The sequence below is a fragment of the Monomorium pharaonis genome, chromosome 5 (genome assembly GCF_013373865.1).
Source record: "Monomorium pharaonis isolate MP-MQ-018 chromosome 5, ASM1337386v2, whole genome shotgun sequence".
NCBI lineage: Eukaryota > Metazoa > Arthropoda > Insecta > Hymenoptera > Formicidae > Monomorium > Monomorium pharaonis.
In genome coordinates, this window is record NC_050471.1 from 13,843,652 (window position 1) to 13,870,074 (window position 26,423).

Below are 26,423 nucleotides of genomic sequence, written 5' to 3' on the forward strand. Positions count from 1 at the left end.
GCAACAACAATCGTAAAAAAGAAATTAACCAATTAATATAACAGTTAAAAACAGCGGAATGAACTGTGAAGCTTATTTTGTCGAATGTTATAAGCTCCTCGGAAGCTCTAAAATATGAACTTCCTGGGAGCTTGTTTTGTCGAATTTTGTTAACTCCAACAAGAGCTCGGCAAAATGAATTCCCTGGGAACTTGTTCTGTCGAATTTTATTGGCTTTCCAGAAGCTCAAAAATATGAACTTTCTGAGAGCTTGTTTTGTTGAATTTTGTGAGCTCCTCGGAAGCTTAGCAAAATGAACTCCCTGGGAGCTTGTTTTGTCGAATTTTGTAAGTTCCTCGGGAGCTCAGCAAAATGAACTCCCTGGGAGCTTAATCGGAGCTTTGTGCTGTGTGGGATTGGAATCACCTTAAACGCCGTTGCGCTTTGTAGAACATCATTATTCATCTGTGTTTCAAAATTGCTGTCAGTATTAAAAATCTATAGTTTCCGTTACATACACTATAGATTTTCAGTACTAACAGCAATTTTGAAACACAGCCTTGAATGACGTACCGATAGATAACCTGTAAAGATTATACCTTTCGTCAATTATTTAAATAAATGTGCATTTTTTAATATATAAATACAATATAGGTTGCGTTCCGTTATATATTGCCAGTACTGAAAATCTGTAGTTCATGTTACGTATATTATATTACGTATATTATATATTACGTATATTTTCAGTACTGGCAGTAAATTTCGGCACGCAGCCATACTCTCAAGTTATTTTTCTTTATATAAAACTTTTTTTTGTACGAGGTGGGGATGCATTTACGCATACCCTCGCCGCCAATGATTCTCGGGCAAGGGTTATGTAGGATTTATAGGTTTGTGAACAGGGAGGCTAGTCCTTCCCGCTCACGTGCAATACCCGTACTACCCACTAAACCCACCTCGGGTGGCCGGTTCTGCGTATATGGAGAGCCCTTCGGGAATCGCTGTCCAGCATAACTGCCGGAGGGCCCCCTCACGCCAGCGCGCCACCAGGCGACGCGCGTCGCTCCGGGGGAACGGGGCAAGCGTCTCCCAAGTAGGAGAGCCCCGTCCCCCCCGGCCGGTCCGTTTAATTTGGACCGTAATGGTCCCTGCATCGGGGCAGGGGGGAGAGAGACCGGTTGTTTGCTCGTCGGCCACCACCACTCTGTCCCCCTCCTTCCGCGACGTGCGGAGGAGAGGGACGGGGGACCGGTGTCTTTATATATAATCTAACCTAACCCTATCCAATGTATACGTAAGTGCGCGCGCGCGCGCGCGCTCTATGCGAATGTGTGCGCGTGTACGTGATCGACTAAACCCTTCTCGTTTTCATCATTGCGACAATCTATAGACATTCGCAGCAAAATTCTATGGGAATGGTACTGCGGACATAAGTACATACGTAGAACGTACTTAGTCAATCGCAGTGCGTATTGCGATTGTTCTAAGTAATATACATTTGCGATATTCTCAGAACGTCCTCAGAATCTCCGTGTGCTGTTAGGGTATACTACATAGCCAGCAATAAATAAAAGGGCATTTTTTTATACATTTAAAATAATATTTTATACTATTTATTAATATGTCAAAATAATATAAAATACAATTACTTACATTATATACTAAATTATTAATAATACTATAAAGTAATGTAAATTAAATTTATCAATTTACCGGAATTAGTCTAGATTTCTTCTTCATTTTTTTCACAAATTTTTAATGATTTTTGGAGAATAACTAAATCTTTCGAAAATTGAAAGAATTTGATATTTTTCGTCACTGTACGATTTGTACAATTTGTAATATAGCAGATTGGCATGGCCCACTAAAAAAGAACATAAAATAAAAGCATATTATAGAAGTGTTATGTTTAATAGTAAGTCAGTGTAATGATTAATGTACTATTATGTGGTTCATTGAAATATTGAAATGTATACCGGAAATTCTTATTTTTCTCCTTACGCAATATTTTAATATTGCGATTAATCACGGGGGCATTTAATCATTATCTTAGCAAAGCATTAAGTTATTATTACGACAGCGAATTAATACGTCTCGTTATATTCTTATTTTAATATTTAAAGTTTATATTTATTTTTTTTTTTTGTAGATATTTATAAGTTTTACAAAAATATACATAAGTTTTACAAAAATACTTACAGCCTATTTTTTTGTTTTTTGGAGATTATTATCGTACTCTTCGACTTCTCTACTTGACACACAATAGGCACCGAATTTAACCTCTTATGTGCACTAATTAGGCGATTTTTGGCGATCGCCTGGTACATGTACCAAGGTTGATATTGGTAGGGGTGGAGCTTATCCTGGTATAATGTACCACTACCATGTACCACATGAACGCTAAAACGGACTGGTTCTTTTCTCTTTGCGCGCAACTTTCAAACTGTTGAAAATTATTGGTAGCTTTCAGCAAAGAAAAAAGTTCAGTAAGCGGATTATTGCTCTTGACACGCTCCCTTGAGACCTGTTTTTTATTACTGCACATTAGTTCAAGAAGTATATATATATATACATAGTGAAACATATGCTGAATGTAACCTATCTTTTACTGCTAAGTGTGAATATTTGAACAAAAAAACATGAGTTTTAATGCGCGTTTATTAATGTGGCGACACAAACCGTTAGTCACCACACCAAGCGCCTAACAACGGCGCAACCCGTTCGACACTGTAAGAATTTCCAAAACGCCTAACAGCCGCGCAACCCGGCTGACACAGTAAGAATTTCGACTGTAAGGAAAGAGAAGTGCGCGCGGACGCCACCAGAGGCCATCTTATCTCAGGAGTAAGATGGCGACTCCTGGGCTTTATAAGGAGCACGAGAAGACGGACGGATTACTCTTTGCGTACTCGCACTCGAGTCTTCTTTTTCATATACGAAGACATTAGCCGTCTCTCGTATAGAATACTAGGAGCACGCTGGCCACCAAGGAGCAGCCGTGGAACCCCGCAACCGCCGTGATCTCACCACTACGAAGGACCAGACCTCCGAGGGTACTCTTGGCCGCCGACGACCCGCGGATTTGGCGCTACACTTCGCCCCGGTACCTGTTACCAGACCTGTTGGAGAGCCTGGCAAGGGAGACCACCACTAGAGGTACTCAGACGGAGGGGGACACGACCAGGGAGAACCGGGCTACACAGACCATCGCCTTACCGACAACTAGGGACCACGGCACGCAGCACGAAGGCAGCAGCACTGATCAGGCCACGACGCCGACGGAAGGCAGTCAACCCCGCGACAAGCCGGCAAGACGCCCTCGCAGAGAGAAACGCACTGCCAAGCAGAAGGAAAGACGCTTTTCCAAGCGAAGGAGAGCCGCAGACGACCAGGTTCCTGAAATAACGTCCACGCTATCCCTGGACGAAAACAACAACGCTAGTAGAGTACGGGTGACGAAGGCTCACCCGCCGATAGCTTGGAGACCGCGGCAGGCTTAAGATCCAGATACGTAATCGGCCCTTGTCAGGGCCACCAAACAAATCATAAACATAAAGACTCTGTACAAAATATACATATAGAATAAACTATTTATTTAAAGGGAAACCAGCGTACTTCTCTTCACGCACCATATTCCTCTGCGTACAACTTAACTGCGAGCGAACAACACGCCCACATTAATGTTAATAAATGAAATGTATGATGACGATGATGATGACGGAAACGAATGTTTAGTGGAATTTTATAGACAATGGTTTCATGCACAAAATGTAAAAAGAAGACTACGTGCATTATGCCTTAATCAAAGACAACATCATAATCGTCCTCAATTGTATTCAGAAATATGGATTGATTTATATATTGATTATGACTTTTTTCAAACTTTTAGGTTGAAACGGTCAACGTTTCAGCAATTGTTACTACTAATAACACGTCAAAGAGAAATGATGCAAAAAGTAAGTACCCTGACAATACAGATGTCCGGGGGACGTCCAGAGTGTGTCCTGAGGTCATCCTGGGGACGTTTCTTCGTCCTGAGGACGTCCCTGGGATGTCCTCAGGAGATCTTGTGCTGTCTGAGTAACAAATAATTTTACTTCAAATAATCAAATATTTCTTGCAAACTTTTTGAATGTGGCAAATATCTATTTTGATAACCTTTATCATAATATTTTTATCATAACATTTAAATTATTCTAAATAATATTAGAATTATTGGCACTAGATTATTCTAATTAATATATATTTTTTATTATAATTACTAAATTACAGTTGTATACAGAATTTTTTTTGATATGTTGTGACAAAATAGTCTTTGTATTCGGCTCTCTCTGCGTTCGGAAAACCGGTTTCACGTTGAAACATTTTATATAATTAACATATTTTATTAATAGGACACAACTTGTTTTAAATACAGTATTTTGTTACACTTGAATTAAGTGGCAATATTCCTGAATTTTTCTTCTATATTAATTTATAAATAAATTATTTAATAGATAAATATATGTTTTATAAAATTTTAGGTATATAGGGGAGGATATGAATCTGTACAGCCCAAAAAAGTGCAACAAATTGTCTTATATTATTTGGCACATCAGGTTTCAATGGCACAACTTGGGGACAAATTTGATGTTGCAACATCAACTGTCTCTAATTATGTAACTATATGGATAAAGTGTAAGTTAAAATTGGTACCTATTGTAATACAATAGCCTAGCACGAATGAAAGAATGCGTATAGAAGAAAAATTCAGAAATATTGCAGGTTTTCCAGGTATAATTGAATGTTGCGTTTAAGATAACTCATTATATATCCTATTAATAAAATAATATTAATTAAAATCTATTTAAGGTGTAATTGGAGCTGTTAATGGTTGCCATATTAATGTAATGGCATCAAGTATACAGCAAAAGAGTTACCAGAATAGATATATGACCCATTCGATAATCTTACAAGGAATTTGTACAGCAGACTACTTATTTACAAATGTATATGTGGGATATCCTGGATCGGCTAATGATTGCAGAGTATTAACAAATTCAAGTTTATATATTAAAATTGAACAAAATGGATATACTCAGTATTTTCTACCGGACCAACATCTGTTAGGTGACAAAATATATCCAATAAAAGATTGGCTGCTACCTCCATTCGAAGATTATGGGAATGTTACACGTATGCAAATAAAATATAACAAAATACACAGCAAAACAAGAATAAAGATTGAAAATAGCTTTGGTTTACTAAAGGACGATGACAAAGGCTTAAGTATATAACAGTGTATAAAATTAAAAAAGCTTCAAACATTATGGCATGTTGTGCTCTACATAACTTTTGTTTAATGTTTAAATATTGATTTTGCTGAAACATTAATAGATGTTGACATATCGAAAAAATTAATAACATACAAATTCTCAGAAGAGATGAGGACAGAAATGTTGCGATAGATAAAAGAATGCGATAGATATGATAATGACGCAATTATCAGAAAAGTAGAAATAATGTAACATTTAAAATGTACTATGTTAAACAAAAATCGTCGAATAAATAATCATTTACTCGCGTTAATCTGTATTATCCTTTATTTAACATACATCACATAAAAAACTACAATTAGAAGTCTAAAAATAACGAAAATGTTTTTGTTGGATACATTGTAAAAAATGTTACACAGATATAATCAGTCTCATTTTGCAAAAGTAACACATCTTATACATATATATTCCACATAGTAAAAAAAAAATAAGTTTTATCCTTTGTAACGCGTAACGTAAATTATATGTAATTTGTACGTTTTTCCTTACACATTCCAGTGAAAATAGAATATTGCAGCAACATTGCGGCAATATTGGCAACATTGTTGCAACATTACAGCAATATTGCAACATTGCTGCAATGTTGCTGTAATGTTCTGTGTTCACTGGGATTATAATTTCCACTGAAAACAGCTACTCAAAACGATGTCAATTTAATGTCATAATGACTAACAAATAGTCAACATGACGTCATTGATATCATTTTGACTCTTTCACTGGGTTAAACGTAACACATCTTATGCATATATATTCCACATATGCAAACTAAAAACAATAAAATCTTTATTTTTTAACGCGTAACGCACATTAGATGTAATTTGTACTGCAATACGTTTGTCTTTCCACATTATGATTAAAAATAACATATCTTATACATATACTACATAGGCAAAATAAAAAAAAATAAAATCTTTTTTAACGCGTAACGTAAATTATACGTAATTTGTACTGCAATACGTTTTTCCTTACACATTATAATTAGTCAGAATCAGAGGAATGTTTTCTCTTTTTAGATTTTCTGCGCGCTTCTAAATTATAAATATCCTTTAAAACAGTTAAAAATTCACTACGCTGTTCCACTGTTCGCTTTCTTAATCGCTTTGCTCTACTAATAAGGCTTCAAATTTTTTAAAGCGTCTTTTTCAATTTTTATATCTTGTTCGTGTAAGTGTTTTAAAATTGTGCTTACATTCTTTATTTTTGGTCTGACAGATTTCTGAACGTTTTTAAAAATATTCGAAGTCTCTAAATTATTATCTTTGTTTTCCTTTATACTTCCTGATTCATCATCCACGATATTTGGAGAACCCTCGCAGCTATTTATATCATTATTTTTGGTTTTACTGCTGCAAGTATCAGAAGATTCTATTGTATTACTATCCATTGAATCCAGTTAATTAACTGGTTGACTGCTGTTGTAAGCCGATTACAACTATATCTATTAAAATTGCGACACGCATCTTTCGAAAGACGTTGCAAGAAGCACCTCTTTCGAAAGACGCACAAAAATCCGCCGCGCTCACGGAAGTCCCAGTTAACTTCCGTGAGATTACAACAGCGCACTCGGAAGCAGTTCGTATCGCCCTAGAAATAGGCCCTACGCTGCAAAATCAAACCGCAAGGCTACCGCGTTCCGATGTCGAAACGCTTAGCCTCGCGGAAGCTATCGACGCCCGGTCACTGGCCCCCGAAATTGTACCAGATATCATAATATATAAACGCGACCACGCCGTGACCGAGCGGAGAGTATCATAACAGCGACCGAGCATCGTCGCATACCGTAAACCTTATCGCGAGTGTTACGTGACATCAACACAGCTGATTGTAAGCGCAAGAAACAGAAATAAAGACAACGAACAAGCACGTAAGAAGCGTCTTCTTTTCTCTTATACACCGAGCCGAACCTTCACCCTTTGGGTCCCAACCCTTCAGGCAGAACGATCCCAACTACCGACGGGAAAGAATTCCCAAAACGAGCAAACGCTCACAACACTGCTATGCTTCTCTCCAATCAGTTCGTGCATCTCATCGAAATATTTTGGCGGCTTTTTCTTCTCTGTACCAGTTGTTTTCATATAACGACGATGTTCATGATACATCTTCTCTAAGTTTCGCCAACGTTGATGGCATTTGTCAGCACCTTTTGTTCCATAAGCTATTCCATAAGCTGTTCCATAAGTCATTTCTGTGCATCTCTGTTGCTACATCAGCCCATATCTTCTTTTTGCAGTGCATTTTGTCGTTGAGAAGATGAAATTTGGTTTGCACAATCTCTAGTAATTTTAGTATCATTTCATGAGTAAATCCTGCAAGTATTAAAATATTGATTATACATATTTAATTTGTAACAAACCTTTCAAAAGCAAAAATAAGTGAAATTTAACATAAGATATATATTGTACTTACTATCTTCATTTATTTCCGATTTTTCCTCTACTTTTGATTCAATGGATTGTGCCGCATCTTTTTTTATTTGACCTGTATATACAGAACATAAAAATTGTATTAAAAAACCGTTGATAAAGTTAATATCACAATAGTCTTACAGTATTATTTTTAAATATTATTAGGTATATGATTCATAAAATAATAATATATATGATTATTAGTAACTTTAACAGCACTGATGTCCAAGAGACATCCAGAGTACGTCCTGAGGTCATATTGGGAATGTTTCTTCGTCCTCAGGACGTTAATTCCTAGAACGTGTCCCCAGGAGATGTGCTGTCTAGGTAAAATACCATTTTTAAATTGTTACTTACATGTGTTTTTATTTATAGATGCTTCATAGGATAGTTTGTTATTTAAGGTTGTTAAAGCGCCTGCTGTAATTTACATTACATTTAATTGAGAAGTTTTAACCTATATATACATATATATATATATATATATATATATATATGTATATATCAGTGCTCGGAATTAGTTGCACATTTCGCCTCGATTCCTGAGGCACCGCCTGCTATGCCCCCACTACCGCTGTAGGCTCGACGGCCGAGCCGCCGATCGCGCGCGTGGCCTTGTGTCTCAGGAGCGTTCTACGATAGATATGCCTGGTCCATTCGCGTGATTAAAAAATTCTCTTGCGCTGTGAATAATTTTTTTATTTTTACAGACAATTAAAGTTATTAATAATATTTTTCCTCCTGGGTGATGTGGAAAGCTATTGACAAAATTGAAATTATTACATTGTGTTATATTATGCTCATTATATGTATATACAAATATGTTTATAAACGTAAAAATAATATTAATAACTTTAATTGTCTGTAAAAGTAAAAAAATTATTCACAGCGCAAGAAAATTTTTTAATCACACGAATGGACCAGGCATATCTATCGTAGAACGCTCCTGAGACACAAGGCCACGCGCGCATTCGGCGGCTCGGCCTTGAGAGGTATTTGAGAGCAGTTTGACGCAATTACGTATATGTTTATTAATCAAGTTAACTGGATAATTATTATTAATTAGAATTTTTTTAACTTTTTTGATGTTCTGGGTATGAAATCTTTCGTCAGCTAATAAAATTGCATGATCGATCGAGTTAATAATAGTGTTAATTTTGTATTTGAAAGGATGTTTGGATAGATAATTTATATATCTTCCAGAAAACATTTTTTTCTGAAACCAATCGGTAATTAATTTGTTGCTCTCTCTTTACATGATATACTTGATAAATCAATTCCTAAACCTAACTCATATATCAAAGATAGCTGGTCATTAGCCAAAGCAATTAAGAATTTTAATATCAATCCTAATGAAACTTTAATCTCTTTAAACGTAACATCTTTGTTTACAAATATACCTAAACAGTTAGTGACCATAGCTATTGAAAATATTTATTAACTAATATTGAAAATATTGAAAAATTTTATTATTAAATGCAAATTATTTTTAATTCCTTAATTTATGTTGAATATACCAGGTATATAAATATGAAACCGGAACTTTTGTATAGAAAATACACGTTTATTGTATAAAAATGATAAAAAATATTTTATTCGAAGTATTGCCCATCGCTAGCTATACATTTTTTCCATCTCTCTGAAAATTTATGGATGCCACACCAAAAAAACTGTTCCTCTTTTAAGGCAAACCAATCATCGAGCCATTTTCGTACATTTTCGTAAGATGTGATGCGCTGTTCAGCAAGTGCGTGTCCCATCGATGCAAATAAGTAATAATCGGATAAGGCCAAGTCTGGTGAATAAGCCGCATGCGAAAGTATTTCCCAACCAAACGCCTCAATCGTTTCCTTGACCGGTTTTGCTGTGTGTGATGGTGCATTATCATAAAGCAAAATGACTTTGTGTTGCCTTTTTTGATATTCTGGTCGTTTTTCACGCAAAGTTTGATTCAAATCGATCATTTGTTGTCGGTAGCGTTCAGTATTAACGGTTTCGCCAGGCTTTAGCAGATTTTTCATAATAGATCACATCCTTCTGATCCTACCAAACACAGAGCATTGTCTTCCGTTCATAGCGATTTGGCCTTGCAGTCGATGTTGATGGTTTGCCTGGAGTTACCCATGATCTTTTACGCTTAGGATTCTCAAAATATATCCACTTTTCATTACCAGTCACAATTCAATGGAAAAATGACTTTTTTTTGTACTTGGCGAGCAGCATTTCGCAAGTGGTTTTTCGGTTTTCCTGCTATCTTTCAGTCAGATGTGGAACCCATTTTTCCATCTTCTAAATCTTTCCCATGGCTTTCAAACGTATGGAGACGGCTTCTCGTGTCACATTTAATTGATCCGCGAGTTGTTGTCGTGTTTGAGCGTCATCCTCATCCAACAATGCTTGCAATTCGCTGTCTTCAAACTTTTTCAGTGGTCTTCCACGTTCTTCGTTTCTCACGTCAAAATCGCCACGTTTGAATTTTTTAAACCACTCAAAGCACTGTGATTTACCAAAAGCATGCTCACTATAAGCTTCGACAAGCATCCGATGCGATTCTGCAGCAATTTTCTTCAAATGGTAACAGAAAATCAATGCTGTCCGCAAATCGTAGTTTTCAGGCATAAAATTCGACATGTTCAACGCTATTAAAAAGTATGCTGTTGTATGAAACTTGTATTGTTGTGAGTTTAAAATCTTTATCGTCAAAACAAGAAAATGGCGCCAATGACGCGGTTTAACGATAACTACATTGACAGCGCTATCTATGGGCAAATTCCGGTTTCATATTTACAGACCTGGTATACTCTCTAAATCTTAATCAGTGGATATTCACTGATTCGCAATGGCATACTTATAATTGTGATAAACAGTAAATATTCACTGTCTTTCATTAATTTTCACTTTAGAATTAGTGTATAGTCACTGAAAGTTCAGTGTGTTTATTTCACTGATTGATAATCCGTAAATGATTATATGTATTGTGACGTGACAGCCGCAGGCTGCTGTCCGTCACAAGGCCCTGAGGGCCCTTACGCAATAACATCCCGCGGGCCCTGCGTCCTCCCGCTCGGGAGCGGACGCAAAAGCGTATTCTCTTGTACTTTGTGTGTGTGACGTGCTGTCCATCTAATTACTTGTTAAGATTTTTGCGAGCGTTATACCGCGGGTGCGGCGGAGATCGGTGGCTATGAAGATCTCGTTGTAGTTGTCGGACGTCTCGTCTCAACGGAAAATCTTCCCGGAGATTGCAGAGGAACGGGCAACGAGGGAGTCAAAGAAGACCCTTTTAAGCGGGGGTCCGCAGGTAATGCCGCCCTTATCTTGCCTACTGTTTGTGCCATGTAAGAATTCCGATACTGCCGCTGAATCACGCTTTCAGGACCCAGCGACGGCGCGCGATGCCGACATCCCGACGGGGCGATTGCAGACCCGATACCGCGGGAAGACCGGCGGAAGGATCACGACAACTTAAGATGCGCCGACGCCCCGTCGAGGAGGAAATGACGCCCCGATGGCGGAGGATACGCCGGGCGAGGAGAAAAGAGTCGGACGCGCGAGAAAGCGCCAGGATTCCTGTGCCCGGGGCCCATAATGATCGACCGCCGTGCGTGGATCGATCAGCCGGCGACAGCGTGGGCACCGCGCTCTGCGCGAAAATCGATTTTCGCGAAATCAACCAATAAGGGCCAGGAACGCCGGAGGCAAGGTGGGGCGCGCCGCCGAGCGGTCCCCGCGAGATCCAGGATTCCTCACTCGTGCTGCGGAAGTAGACCTAAAAACTGTGTGTGCGTTCCACCATCCCGAGCCGAGTTGTACGGAAGGACGCAGGGACTCAAGCAATCCCGACCCGGAGGAGGCCCGCAGGAGAGAGGCGAAGTGGTGAGACGAGCGTCACACATACTGTAAAGCCACCGATTTCGCGGGTTGGGCGAACCGCGAGGAAATCGCGTACTTATCGCAAAATCTTTCGGCGTATTTATGAGAATCCCGAACTCGCGGATTCAACGGGGCATCGTCGTCTCGCCCGATCGCGCCCGTCCGCGTGATTTCGCTACGTGCTGTGTATTTCGTGATAGTTTCGCGTTGCGTGTGCGTTCCGATCCGCAGCCGAGTCAATTGTCGTTTCGTCCGGTCGTCGTGTCGCGGGTTATTCCCGCGCTGTATCTTGTCGCGTCGTGGAAAAATTTAGTTGTTACTTTTGTATAATTTGGTCGATCGCACCGTTATTGCGAGCCCCTTCGGGGAGTGTCCTCTGATAGTTATCGACGCAATCGTCGTATACCGTCGGACTGTCGAATAACTCATAATTATTGCGCTTATCTTTCGCGAGAATCGTTAGAGCGCGGGCGAACACGAGTCCGTCGCGCGCCGCGCGAGCTCGGAGTTGCGATCCGTCCCGTTCGCCCTTGGCGAGGTCATCCTGGCGGGAGTCGGCGTCCTCCAACGACGCCGGGTTAAGCGTAAGACAAGTCGGAGAATTCCCGCGTACGCATCATAACCCGCTCGTTCAATATACCGTTCTCGCACCATTTGATACCCAGCGGATGCCAGCTGGTAACGCGCGCGAGCCGCCACCGCTCCGCAGAGTCGTCATCTACTGTAATTCTTCCGGTCAAATACAACTGTTACTTTTTCTGTTACATTTGTGTCGTGTATGTAATTCTCTCGCCTTCCCGATTCCATCCGCCCGCACCGAACCTCCCCCTCTGCCATTTGAGGGCTGAGCAGCTGGATCTCGGAGCCGCTAATGCCCCGGTCGCCTAGCGTGCGCCCGTCTTTCCCGAGATTCAAGTGTCGTAACATTTGTTGCGAGTTGGTGCACACAGAGTGGTACGCTTAACGTACCTGGCGCCCAACTTAGCGTTGCGTCGGGAAACCTCGCGAAGATCGTCGCCCCGACACCCGGGCGGCTCAAGGCCGCGACCAGGGACGGAGGCGAAGTTGGCCGTCGCTCGCAAGCGGCGGTTACAGTATATCACTGAAAGTCAGCATATTTCTACTGATTTTGTCGAGTTTTCACTGATTGTGATTCAGAGAATATATACATATATATAAAAATATTGTATGAGGAGATATATATATACACATCCGTATAAATGTATTTTTAAACTCATTAAATTAAATTATATAATTATATTATCTTTATTATCAGAGCGTGCTACGTGCATGTAGTGTAAATAATATAATTATGCAAATTGTTATTGCAGTTTATATTTTATACTTTTCTCTTGATATTATATATTTTGTTATATTGTATTTGCAATTTTAAATATTACAAAAATATTTTGCTTTATATTAATCTATATTCGTATTTGTGACAATAAAAATGTACGTACGCACATGCGTATATGTATATAGGGTGTTCCAGATTAACCAGAGAAGCCGGCATGTACGTATTCCTCATGAAAAACTGAGTCGAAAATGTCAATAGCAAAATTTTAAAGGATCAATAGTTTTCAAATGGTGCACATTTGAAATTTTCCAACCACAGGCCGTGAAGCTCGCGCTGTCAAGCGCTTTGAGTATCGCTAAACGGCATGGTGCCGAATGACTATAGCACCGTATAAATCTGTGAAATCTCTATTACTGTATTCTTAAATCGAGTCTAATTTAATAGACAAAAAGTAATACCAGTTGCAAATTTGATAAAGCATCATTTATATCAATAAAAAATGTATTTCTGAAATACTTTTTATGTATAAATAAATTAATAAATAAAATCAATATTAATTAAATTATTCAATCAAATAATATTAAAAACATCAGTCGACAAACATTTCCAAAATTTCTTTTCAAAAAGTTCAGTCACAAATAATATTAAAAAACATTTACATTTGAAATTTGCATTTGATGTAAATAAATATTTCATATTTAGAAAATGAAATGAACGAAATTCCGAATTTTGATATGAGAGGAAAAGAAAGTAATATTGTGAAAAAATCAACGTAAGCAAATAATAAGTATTATTAGTACAAATTACATTTTGAATAATATTGTTGCGAGTGTAATCTCGCGCACGTTGTGAGCGCAAGCTTTAGTCTGCGCTCTGAAAAAGCAATAGTATTGATCGCCTCGGTCAGCTTAGTTTAGCGTAGACAGCGTCGCCAGGGAGTTGTAAAGAAATAAAATGTGTTGTTTTTCTGGAGACATCGTCTCGTGCGGACGTGCTCTGAATATTTGTATACGTGTTCGGTGTTTCTAATAAAGTTCCTTGTTCATCAAAAGCGTGCACTTATTTCGCCGCGCTCGCGTGTGGAAGTGAGAGTGTCGCGGAAGCGTTTAAGTGCAACATTTTTAGGGGCTCGTCCGGGATCGGACGTTAATCTGTCAAACAAAAGCGACCGAGAGAGAATTCCATGGCGACGACGCACAGTGGTCCAAACGAAGAATATTCTGTTCAAAATAGGCTACAGGTCGTATTTTTTAATCTAGCTACCAACCATATTTTGTGTTTTGTATTTGGTGTGTGCGCGCGCGCGCGCGCGCGTGTGTGTGTGTGTGTTGAAAACAATATTATAACTCGGTTCCACAAAAAAAATTTTTTTTAAATATTTTCATTTTAAGTATTCATCAATATCAAATGAAGGCTGACTCTTATTAGTCAATTTTTACACACACACACACACACACACACCAAATACAAAACACAAAATGTGGTTGGTAGCTAGATAAAAAATAATTTAGTGGAAAAATGCTAATTTATCACTTTATTTATTTAAATATTTTTTTATAAACAAAGAAATTTAAAAAATCTGCTCTCGCAGTTTTTTTTCAGAATTTATTTCCGAGTATTTCTGTCCAAGGATCATGCAAATCGGTTAAAAAATACGATCTGTAGCCTATTTTGAACAGAATATTGTTTGTTTAGACCACTGTGCGACGTCTCACTCGCCGAGGAAGACTCGTTCTCAATTCGTGGCGACGACTCCTGCAGAGACGAGCACTATGGAAACTGTGCTTCTGGAACTGCAAAAGCTGCGTGAGGAGCGGTGGCAGGAGCGGGAGGAGCAGCAGTTTCCGCGCCGAGATCGAGGCCCGTTTTCTTCAGCGCGACGCGGCTTTGCGGCGAATGGACGAGCGGTTCTCTGAACCACAGCTTGTCCTTCCGTGCGGCGCTCCTGCGGGCAACGAGCTCAATTATAAATTAAAGCCCGATATCTATGACGGAACGGTTTCTTTAAATGCATTCTTTGCTCAATTTGACTTGATCGCCTGCGCGAATTCTTGGAGCGATTCGATGAAAACTATCACTTTGGCCTCTTGTCTGAGGAGGAAGGCTCGCGCCGTTTTGAAATCTGTCCAGGATCTTGACAAATTGGATTATTCCGAATTGGTTTCGAAGTTGGAATTACGTTTTGGGGAGGGACGCGATTCACAAAATTTTTATTCTTTGTTTACGAATCATAGACAGAATTATAGGGAGGATTATGTTTGTTTCGGGCGGAATTAGAAAAGCTTGCACGGCAGGCGTATCCTGAATGTCCTTTTTTGGTACGAAATAAAATTGCTTGCGCGCAATTTATGTTTTCTCTCGCGGACAGTTTCGTGAAGAGAACCCTCTAATTAGAGGGAGTCTTCTCTTAAGTCTGCCACTGAAAGGGCGAAAGCGATTAAAGTTATTCAGGAAAATTTTGTGAGCAAAAGAAATTTCGGAAAAAGGAATGAGTATGAGAAAGGTGAAAATTTTCAAAAATCGAAAGATTTTAAGAAATTCGGGAAAAAAAGAGTCTAATTCGAAAGAATGTGAATCTTGTGGGACATAAGGGACATAAGGAAGGACATTTCCGTTTTGAGTGTCCTGGGAATGAGAGAATCGCGGTTTAATTGATCTCGCCGGGGTGGGGGGGGGGGATCAACTTGTATTTTTAATTCCTCGAAGAAATATCGTTCTGAAAATTTTGCTGTAAATAGAATTAAGAATGCTTCTGATTCTTTTTGTTTTAAAGGAAAATTAGATGGAAAAGAATGTTCTTTTAAGGTAGATACAGGCTCCGATGTCTCAGTTGTTAATAGTAGAGTCTTGAGTAGAGAAAAGAGGAGAATTGAAGTTGGAAATGTCAATTTGAAATGTCCTACGGGAGAGAAAGTCCCAGTCTCTTATAAAGTTCAAGTTGATGTTCAGATTGGTAAAATTTCTGAAAAAGTTTCAATGTTTGTAGCAGAAATTAGTGACGATTGCCTGTTAGATATAGATTTCTTAAAATCGTTCAATTTAGAAAATGTTTTTGAGTCCGTTTTTTGAATTGAGGGGAGGGGGAAGTCTTTAATTGCTCCTGTATTAAAATTTCTTCAGAAGGACAAGATATCTTAAAAAAACTTTTTCGAAATAATTCTCCGAATCTTAATGTTAAACAGAAAGAAACCTTTTGGGACTTTTTGAGGGAATTTTGTAATGTATTTTCTAAAAATATTGTGACCGGAAATTGTGATGTTTTTGAGCATATTATTAATGTGAAAGATTCTTCCCCAATTAAACAGGTACTTCGTCGGATTCCGTTTCTTATGAGAAACGAGGTGAATAAAACGTTGGAGGAAATGAAACAAGAAATTATAGAGGAATTCCATAGTCCTTGGGTCTCGCCAACGGTGTTAGTAAAGGAAAAGATGGGTCGATTAGTTTTTGTGTGGATTATCGGAAGTTGAACGAGGTGACTGTAAAAGATTCTTATCCGCTTCCGAGGATTGATGATATTCTCGACCGGTTATCAGGTAATTTTTTGTTTTCTACACTAGATCTTAAGAGTGGCTATTGGCAGATCAAGATTCGTGATGAGAATAAAGAGAAAACTGCTTTTTCTGTGAGGAATGGACTGTGGCAGTTTACAGTTATGCTTTTTCGACTGTGTAACGCCCCGCTACCTTTGAACGGATAATGGAAAAAATCTTAAAGGGTTTGCTTTTTAAAATTTGTTTGGTATATTTAGATGATGTCATAATTTTTGGTAAGAATTTTTCTGAGATGATGGAAAATCTAAGGAGGGTCTTTCGGAGACTTAAAGAATTTAACGTAAGAGTAAACCCTAGTAAATGTGTTTTTCTTCCGAGAGAAATTAAATATTTGGGACATGTAATTTCGACGGATGGCGTTACTACAGACTCGGAAAAAATTAACGCTGTTAAAGATTGGCCGGTTCCTCATAGCAAGAAGCAGTTGCGGAGTTTTCTGGGTTTTTGTTCGTACTATCGTAGATTTGTTAAAGGTTTCTCTACTTTTGCTAAGCCGTTATACACTTTAACAGAAGATCGATCTAAATTTTTATGGAAAGAAGATTGCCAGAGGGCTTGTGAAAAAATGAAACAAATACTTACCTCTTCCCCGATTCTAGCTTTTCCGAAAGAGGAAGGGGAGTTTATTTTAGATACTGATGCTTCTAATATAGGAATTGGCGCAGTCCTTTCTCAAAGGCAAGGAGGTGTGGTGAGAGTAATTGCGTATTATAGTCGGATGCTTAATAAAGCTGAGAAGAATTATTATGTTACCCGACGTGAACTTTTAGGAATTGTCGAAGCTTTTAAGTTTTTTCGCCATTATTTGTTGGGGCGGAAATTTTTAGTGCGTACGGGTCATGTTTCCCTCAAATGGCTTATGTCCTTTAAAGATTTGGAAGGGCAATTGACCCGATGGTTGGAGAAACTCCAACAATTTGATTTTGAAGTTTCACATCGAAAAGGACGAATTCATGCGGACGGTTTGTCTAGACGTAAATGTGAAGTTCAAGAGTGTGTGTATTGTGATAAAGTTGAAAGAAAATTTTTGGAAGAATTTACGAATTCTATAGCTCGAATTATTCTTTCTGGAAAAAATTTGGAGGAATGGCGTGCTAATCAAGAAGCTGACTCCTGTCTTTCTGTTATTCTCCGTGGCAAAAAGGTAGGGAGACGCCCGGCTCGTTCGGAGTTTGCTTACGGTGATACTTCTGCTCATTTGTATTAAATGTATTGGGATGCTTTGATTCTTAGGGATGGAGTTCTTTACAAAATTTGGGAAACACCAAATTTGAAGCCTAAGATTTTTCAATGATAGTTCCTCAAAAACGGATCGCGAAAATTTTAAAAGAAGCTCATAACTCTTTTTCTGGACACTTCGGGGTTAATAAGACTTTGGAGAAGATCCGTAAGCGCTTTTATTGAGCATCCTGCAAGCAGGATATTGAAAATTGGTGCAGACCCTGTAAGATTTGCGTTTCGAAGAAGGGCCCGATAGGAAAAAGAAAGTCTCCTTTGCAAATTTACAACGTGAGTTTACCCTTCAAAAGATTGCAAATGGACATGCTTGGCCCGCTTCCTAGGACCACTGCTGGAAATGAATATCTTCTCATTATTGTTGATTGCTTTACGAAGTGGGTGGAAGCTTTTCCTCTTAGGAGTTCCAAGGCGAAGACTATAGCCGAAGTTTTTGTTAGGGAAGTCGTTTCTCATCATGGTGTACCTTTGAAAATTCATACCGATCAAAGTAAAAATTTTGAATTCAGATTGTTTAAAAAATTATTGGTTCTTCTTAAAATTAGAAAAACGCGAACTACAGCCTTACATCCTCAATCTGATGAACAAGTTGAGCGGCAGTATCAGATCTAACCTTTTTGAGGTTGGTGAGAAAGTTTGGCTCTTTAATCCTCGAAGGAAGCTAGGGAGATCTCCAAAATTGCAGAGTAATTGGGAAGGATCATATTCGGTTATAAGGAAATTAAGTGAAGTAGTTTTTTGCATTCAGAAATCGCCTAGACATAAGAAGAAAGTTGTGCATGCGGATAGGTTAGCTCGTTACTTAGAGAGATAAAAAGAAACAATAATTTGATGATCGGAGCCCGGCGTAAAGAGAGTTCTAATTTTTTTTTTTAAGTTGTTGCTTGTTTTATTTTGGTTTCAGGGAACTTGGTGATTTGTTTCGAAACGCAAGCTGGAGAAGGCTGAGTGGGCGATCGTATCCTGTTCGTTGGGCAGGAAGAAAGAAAATAAAAAGAATTTATTGAAGACTGTTTCGCTCACGGTTTTCGACCGTGGTTTTCCGTAAAACTTAGGGCAAATGTCGAGACAGAGACAAGGTTGCCTTTAGAGGCGCACAGGAGTCCACGGGAAATTACCTCCCTCCTTGTCCGAAGGTTCAAAAGAGAAAAGCGCAAGTTTCGAGAGAGGAGAGAAGCGCCGGAAAGAAGAGGAAAGTCGGAAGGAAGGTTCTTCGCTCGGAAACTCACAGCGTTGGCTAGGAGTAGAGCAGGTGGCGCAGAGAAACCAGGACCGATAGGTTTTCCTCGAGAAAGCTAGCCTTAGGTTGTCGGGACGACAACTTTTGAAGAAGGGGAATAGTGTTGCGAGTGTAATCTCGCGCACGTTGTGAGCGCGAACTTTAGTCTGCGCTCCGGAAAAATCAATAGTATTGATCGCCTCGGTCAGCTAAGTTTAGCGTAGACAGCATCGCCAGCGAGTTGCAAATCAATGAAATGTGTTGTTGTTGTTCTGAAGACGTCGTCTCATGCGGACGTGCTCTGAATATTTGTATACGTGTTCGGTGTTTCTAATAAAGTTCCTTGTTTGCCAAAAGCATGTACTTATTTCGCCGCGCTCGCGTGTGGAAGTGAGAGTGTCGCCGAGCGTTCAAGTTTAACAATATTTTAGAAACTCTTAGAGTAGATGTTCAAAATGGCCATTACCCATTTCAATACAAAGCTGAGCACGTCTAACTCTAAGAGTTTCTAAAATATTATTCAAAATGTAATTTATAGTAATAATATTTATTATTTGCTTACGATTCCTTCCCAGTACTACTTCCTTTTCCTTTCATTTCATAATTCGGAATTTCGTTCATTTAATTCCTAAATATGAAATATTTATTTACATCAAATGCGGATTTCAAATGTAAATGTTTCTTAATATGGCTTGTAACAGAACTTTTTGAAAAGAACTTTTGGAAATGTTTGTCGATTAATGTTTTTAACATTATATAATTGAATAATTTAATTCTGATTTTATTTATTTATTTATTTATACGTAAAACGTATTTCAGAAACACATTTTTTATTGATATAAATGATGTTTTATCGAATTTGTAACTGATATTACTTTTTGTTAATTTGTAACGAACCACGTTCCTTAGCGGCTAACAGCGACCGCGAGGCCCGGCCGGTCATCCGCCGGGCCAAGAAACGGGCAAAGCGTGCCCGTAATAAGCCCTCCACGCCGCCGAGATGACGCGCATCTCGGAGGTGCTTCGCCTCCCTCCTCTCGAGCCAGCATCCCGGCCCGAGGGGAGATGTAACCGAGAGAAAGCCGAGGAGTCCCGAAGACTCCCGAGTCATTGCCGGGGACCATATATAAGGCCGCCCGGCAGCGATAGAGATCACTTCTCGTATCCCGTCCGACTCGCTCCGACGAGAAGAGAAAACCTCACGAGCCAGAAAACGGTGGAGTGTTCTCCGTCATTGCCGAGAGTTCTCGGCCTAGCTCGTTTCATTCCCATCCGCGCTAGCAAACAACGGGGGTAGAGCGTGCTCTGTCTCCGCCGAGAGCTCTCGGCAGCTAGCCAGAATCCATACCAGCCACATCCTCTCGGCCTGGTAACCGGCACGGAGTGTTCTCCGTCTTCTCCCGAGCGTACTCGGGGCCGACGCCGTTCCTCGAAAGCGAACCGAAATTCGTAGAATTGCCGCAACAATACGAAAGAAAACTTCGGGACGCGAGACACCCGCTTCCACACCGCGCGCCCGCCGGCCACCAAGCCCAAACGTCGGGCTCGCTACCGCGCACCGCCCGCCGCACCGCGCACCGCGGATATACCATCGTCCCAGACAGCCGATCGGCTGGCTGTCACGCGCACGGGTACTGATCGCCGAAATCTCATCGCGTATAACGCATCTGTACATAATTCCCCGCTCCGCTGTAAATATCCGCGAACCTGTCTCTATTGTAAGATAAAGAATAAAGTATATTGTCCAGCTAACTATCGCATTTCTGCTGTCTCTGAGCCCTTTTCGCCCTGACTTTTTTCCGACGAGCTAACGTCTCCGCGAAAACGGTCGTTACAAATTAAATTAAACTCGATTTAAAAATACAGCAATAGATGTTAACAGAGATTTCATTGATTTATACGGTGCTATACTTGTTCGGCACCATGCCGTTTAGCGGTTCTCTCGGTCAAAGCGCCTGGCCTTCCGCTTAGTTGCGCCGCTCTTGACGACGCGAGCTTCACGGCCTGTGGTTGGAAAGTTTTAAAAGCGCACCATTTGAAAACCATTGACCCCTCAACATTTTGCTATTAACATTTTCGACTCGGCTTTTCATCAAGAATACGTACATGTCGGCTCCTCTGGTTAATCTGGAACACCCATATGCTATTTTTGTTATATATATGCATTTATGCTTTATATCGTATAATACGTTGGGTATTATGTAATTAAGATTAATCCGATTTTATGTTTAATATAAAAATATACGCAGAAGAAACAGTTATTGAATGTAACGCGATTAAAGGAATACCGCAACTTCTTGCACGCGCCTATAGCACAAAATTATTATCTCGTTTTGCCAATAATTGAGAATGATGGAACCCATATATTATTATATATGGATGGATTCGGCTCTTTAATTTTTGTCTTTACAAAATTTTTAAAATGTTAAAAAAGAAGGGGAGAGGGGTAAATTAAAATATTTGAAATTTTTGAAAAATATAAATGTACTATTGTAAAGAATATAAAATGCCATAAAACTTTTATATAAAACATTTTTTTATAAACTTTATATTTTTAAAGATATTTGTCAAAAATTAAAAAATGCGTTATTTTTGAGAGGTGGTTTCAACCCCTAAACGTCGAGATACGCGGCTAAAAAAATACGGGTCTACTATTTTTTTATGTTTTACAACATATTTAAAGCTCATTAAAATCGGTGAGGGACAGTTCTGTCCGTTTCCTTGTCAGTTTATAAGAATGTATTTTTCGCTCGATAAGTGATCTCTTTATTTAATTGGAGTGAAAGTCACTTTTCTTGTAGTGAATCGTTCACCGAATTAAAATGAGTAAATCATAAAAGTATTATGTGGCGGTACTATTTCTCGGGCAGGAAGCGAACGTTGGTTTTAAGTGTGCTGTAAATGGTCTTTATATAATGCGTCGGGTACTCCCGAGAGAGTTACGCCGCCTATCGATGGCGCCGTGCATTAACTGGTGGACAAGTGCGTGGCGTTTCTTGAAATATTCATGTAAATTTTCTATAAATATTTTTTAATAGATATATCCGTAGAAAATTTAATAGAATTTTTGAAAATAAAAGAATTCGATGCAATGATGAAAAAAGAACACTGTATTCATATGGATAACTTGTAAAAAAACCTGCATCTATGTAATCCATGTAAATGGATTCTACGTGAATGTCACGTAACTGTTTTATTGGAAAACTATAAATACTTTATATTAAACAAACATTGTTACGATGTGACAGTGAATTAACATTTTTTTCCGTTTTTGGCTAACCTCCACTCCACAGATTGATAGTAATATGTATATACTTTCATTCTGGATAAGAATTTCCAAATCTATAAAAAAAATAAAAAGATATTACGAAACAAAAATTATTATCTTTCTGTCGGTAAAACAGACGTTTCCAGCATTCAAAATAAATATACAAACTTATCAGTGTACATTCAGCGGGGTTAGGATTGTGTAATTGTGTTTTATTTCTTTTTCTTAATTTATTGGAGTATTAACTCCAATAGTCTCCCTGCCGAACGGTCACAGAGAGATGCCACTTCGTTAGTTCTCGTGGTTTATACTTAACGAGTGTGGTAGCGTGAAGTAAGAAATTGTCAGTTAATCGAACGACGGCGCAGTCGGACGTTGTTTCGCGCGGCGGTTGTTGATTTATTCGGAGGACGCTGGACCGGATGGTGTGGATCGCCAGGAGCAGGAGACGTATACCTGCCACCATATACGTGGGTGGAGGCGCCTGGTTGTAGCGGCATCGAAGTGTTTGTTCCGGTGCTGTCAAGAATGGCGGAACGCTCAGTAGCGCGCTGGATCCCGCGCCAACGCTAAAGTCGCAAAAACTTCGTAGGGGCGGTTGATGGGGAAGGATGAACGCTAGTTAGCGCGCACTTTCTCGCACCGTTGGCTGTCCATCTCCTGTGGGATGGGTTGCGTCAGAGTGAGAGAGAGAAATGGAGAACGCTATTCTCCCGGGTACTTCGAAAGAACGCTGGGCAGTGCTCACTCAGAGAGAACGGGATATTGCCGCGCTCCTTGCGGAAACGCAGCGCAGCGCTTTCCTTCACCTCCCACGCTGTCCGCGAAGAAGAGAGAATGAAGCACCACCGATCAGTTCAGCGCTCTGAGATTTGCGAAAAAAAAGGAAAAGAAGGAAAAGAATAACTCGGTTCAAATTTAATAACAACACTAATGTACTTTAATAATAAAATAAAATGAATAATTGGTTGATGAGAACTTGCATCTTACAATTGTTGATTTTGTTTTAGAGTTCGAATGCGCACGCCCAACGCTCGCAATGTCACTACTGCAACTACATATACAGAAATTAAATTAGTAACGCGAGAGGGAGATTTTGCCACCTTGAAATGTAACGAAAATTATCTAAGTCCGTAATTCCGAAAATATTCTAAGTTCGAATATTCGAAAATTTTCTAAGTCCGTAATCTGAAAAATTTCTAAATTTGAATACGAAAAATATTCTAAATCCGTGAGTGAATTATCGGAAATATTTTAAGTTCAATAGTGAATTATTGAAGATAATCTAAGTTCAAAAGTGAATTATTGAAAATAATCTAACAAGGGGACCTTACGGGTCATGGAACACCGATTTTTTTTATACTTATAGGATTTGAAGATCAGTACCCGGACTTCAATTTCCTAAAGCAGTACGATGCGCTTCTCAAAAATACTCGAGAAAATCGATTTTGAAGATTTCCGATATCTGTAAGTACAGAAAATTTTAATCTATTGTCAGAGCCGCTCGTAGCCGAGCGCACAGAGCTCTAGTTTCGTAAGCGCGGAGTCGCTGGTTCGATTCTCGCTCTGGCCTCAATTTTTTTTTCATAAGTTAATAAAGTTTTTTTTTAATCCTATATCTTAACATTTATCAAATTGAAATGCTAATTAATTATTAAATATTTATTCGTTATTTTTTAAATAAAAATTAAATTGGCTCATGTAATACTGACGAGTAATGTCAAATGTATTTATTATTAATATATTTTATAACATACATGAATTAATAACTCATAAAAATTAAACAACCATTTTTATAAATATTATTTTTGTTTTTTATATTATTTTTGTATTTACTCGTAATCTCTTAAAAAGTATTTCATTTTCTTTAATGTTTTCCATTTTTTGTACCAAATTTTAATTTATTATAAATATTCGCATTTTCAATCAAGTAGTAATTAAAAATAAAAAAATGTTAATTTTTATTTAAAAAATAACGAATAAATATTTAATAATTAATTAGCATTTCAATTTGATAAATGTTAAGATATAGGATTAAAAAAAAACTTTATTAACTTATGAAAAAAAAATTGAGGCCAGAGCGAGAATCGAACCAGCGACTCCGCGCTTACGAAACTAGAGCTCTGTGCGCTCGGCTACGAGCGGCTCTGACAATAGATTAAAATTTTCTGTACTTACAGATATCGGAAATCTTCAAAATCGATTTTCTCGAGTATTTTTGAGAAGCGCAACGTACTGCTTTAGGAAATTGAAGTCCGGGTACTGAACTTCAAATCCTATAAGTATAAAAAAAATCGGTGTTCCATGACCCGTAAGGTCCCCTTGTAAGTTCAAAAGCTAATACACGAGCAAGTCTTACAGTCTTTCGGCGCGAGATAAGGAGGCAAATCCCAATTTTCGCCTAAAGATCGTGGCTTATACATTCAAAAGTGAGAGTGTTCGGGGGTGAAGAGCTAGGAAGACGAGGTGATAAATCATTTATCGCCTGTCATCCAATTTGTTAATTAATTAATCATTATACTTGATTTTACAATAGTCGCTCGCGTCTTTACGCCCGTATTCATATTTTCTACTCGCGCGGCGCGCAACTATCGCCTGCGCCTTTTAATCGCGCGCATTTCTTATTCGAGTTTTTCATTATGATTTTGAGGAGATTTCGGCGCCACGGAGCTACCGCGTGCTCCTCCTCATGCTTGAAAATTATTAACGCTATTTTTTTGTTAAATAAAGGTGCTCAGCTCTTGCTACTTCGCGGCAAGCGATTCCGCGCGAGTGCAGATGTACCAGCGCGCAAGAGGACATCGGCTTATCCCCTCTCTAATGAGCTATTAATGATTTTAATTAGTTAATTTATAAAATTATTGGTAGACCAGAGCCGAGGCATCTCAGAAGGGAGCCGGTAAGGAGGAGGATTACCCTCGCGGTGGAATTTTTGTGGAAATTACCGCAGTTCATTAAAAATTTGCATTAATAGTCGACGCATGCGCGCCGCCGGAGCAAATCGCACGCTCGTAGCGCGTGATGGACCGGTTCCTGGTAGCGAGCGCGCGTGAGTCTGTTAACGTCCGGTAGCAACGCGTCTTCACGGCGCGACGCTTCATATGATCGTGACGGCTGGTGCGAAATTTTCGCCCGGACGTAACACTAGTTTTAAAGTTATGAGCAAATATTATTTTGACTTGGATGTTTCAGACTCATGAATACAATCTGAAGATTAATCGTCATCAAAAATTCAAAACTTTTATATCTATAATCTTTATAAATTATAGATATATATTTATTTAAATTTGAAAAATTATATACTTTTTATTTTGTATTCTATTGTATGTAATTCAGGAATAAAATATTGTAGATACTAAAAGGTAGATATAAAAAACTCTGTCTTTAAAATATATTTTCGGAAACTTTCTAAGTTTTAATAAGATTTTTTAAGATACCTAACTTTTACGATATGTGAGAAAATTTCAGACGTTTTAAGTACTAATGAGTATGCCAATTAAAATATAGTTTTTAAAAATATGCAAAATAAAAATAAAATATGAACTATTTTTGACAGATCGAAATATTTTAGTGACGGTACGAGCCTGCGTGTCATCGCAACAGATCAATGAATACTGTAATTACGGCGACAGTTTCCCACATTCGAATATTGAATGTTATTTCTGCAAGGAAAACGCCTGTAACAATAAGAAACTATTTGGTCCTGCTTCAAAATGGTGTCTAGGATTTATTGTAATTATTTTGTTATTGATATTAACATAAGAACACATGGATAATAAATATTGATTATAAAATTTATGGACGTCTTATATTAAGAAGATATTCTCATTTAAAAAATCAAAAATTAATTTTTTGTTACTGTGCGTCGAAAGTGGTATCCTTCGTGCACTTCTCCATATAAATCGCAGATTTCAACACTTAACATTCTTACACAGTTCTTGTCTTCCATAGCTATAGATGGTGTGAATCGTAACGAAAAACTTTTCAGCATGACTTTTTCAGCACGGTTGATCATTTCACCACATTTCAACCCGCATAGACGCGTTATCTCACGACACGCATATGGTAATTCTCGCATACAATACTCAACACTTATCAATGTTTCGTCACTTTTACGAATCTAACCTTGGCTTGTCAATTTGTAAAAACCCAAGACACTTCAGACACACATCGACGCATGGATAAAAAAATACAGCATGCAATACAGGCGTAGCGGCCTTTTGTACACAAATGCTGGTAAATAAACTTTTGACTTACCTTTGGTATGTGCGTTCACT

At 38.7% G+C, this 26,423-nt stretch overlaps 3 protein-coding genes across 8 annotated transcripts in view; all 3 read left to right on the forward strand.

Moving 5' to 3' along the window:
• The window catches only part of LOC105836110, a 73,459-nt gene extending 47,515 nt beyond the window's left edge, over window positions 1-25,944 (forward strand). For 2 of the 4 annotated variants that reach the window (XM_012679929.3, XM_012679928.3), the window contains exon 3: window positions 25,718-25,944. In XM_012679929.3, the coding sequence (XP_012535383.1) occupies window positions 25,718-25,908 (191 nt within the window). In that variant the 3' untranslated portion in view covers window positions 25,909-25,944. Of the gene's footprint in view, window positions 1-25,702 lie in introns of all 4 variants that reach the window. The other 2 variants (XM_012679927.3, XM_012679926.3) reach the window with 1 other exon arrangement.
• Window positions 1,651-6,465, forward strand: LOC105834971. Of its 2 annotated transcripts, XM_036286840.1 has the most exons (3): window positions 1,651-3,935; window positions 4,503-4,656; window positions 4,831-6,455. In XM_036286840.1, exons 1-3 carry the CDS (start codon window positions 3,660-3,662, stop codon window positions 5,253-5,255), a joined length of 855 nt encoding a protein of 284 aa, XP_036142733.1. In that variant the 5' UTR covers window positions 1,651-3,659; the 3' UTR covers window positions 5,256-6,455. The 2 variants fall into 2 exon arrangements, 1 of the variants encoding a protein (XP_036142733.1); XR_004963255.1 differs by having other exon boundaries at window positions 1,651-4,752; window positions 4,831-6,465.
• On the forward strand, window positions 13,761-19,234 carry LOC114254815. Of its 2 annotated transcripts, none has more exons than XR_004963258.1 (4): window positions 13,761-14,109; window positions 14,565-15,372; window positions 16,175-16,405; window positions 18,564-19,234. XR_004963258.1 is itself a non-coding variant. In XM_036286841.1 (4 exons), the coding sequence occupies exons 1-3, from the start codon at window positions 14,053-14,055 to the stop codon at window positions 16,337-16,339; spliced, it is 387 nt and encodes a 128-aa protein (XP_036142734.1). In that variant the 5' UTR covers window positions 13,762-14,052; the 3' UTR covers window positions 16,340-16,405; window positions 18,564-19,234. The 2 variants fall into 2 exon arrangements, 1 of the variants encoding a protein (XP_036142734.1); XM_036286841.1 differs by having other exon boundaries at window positions 13,762-14,109; window positions 14,565-14,729.
• Window positions 25,945-26,423: the final 479 nt, after the last annotated feature.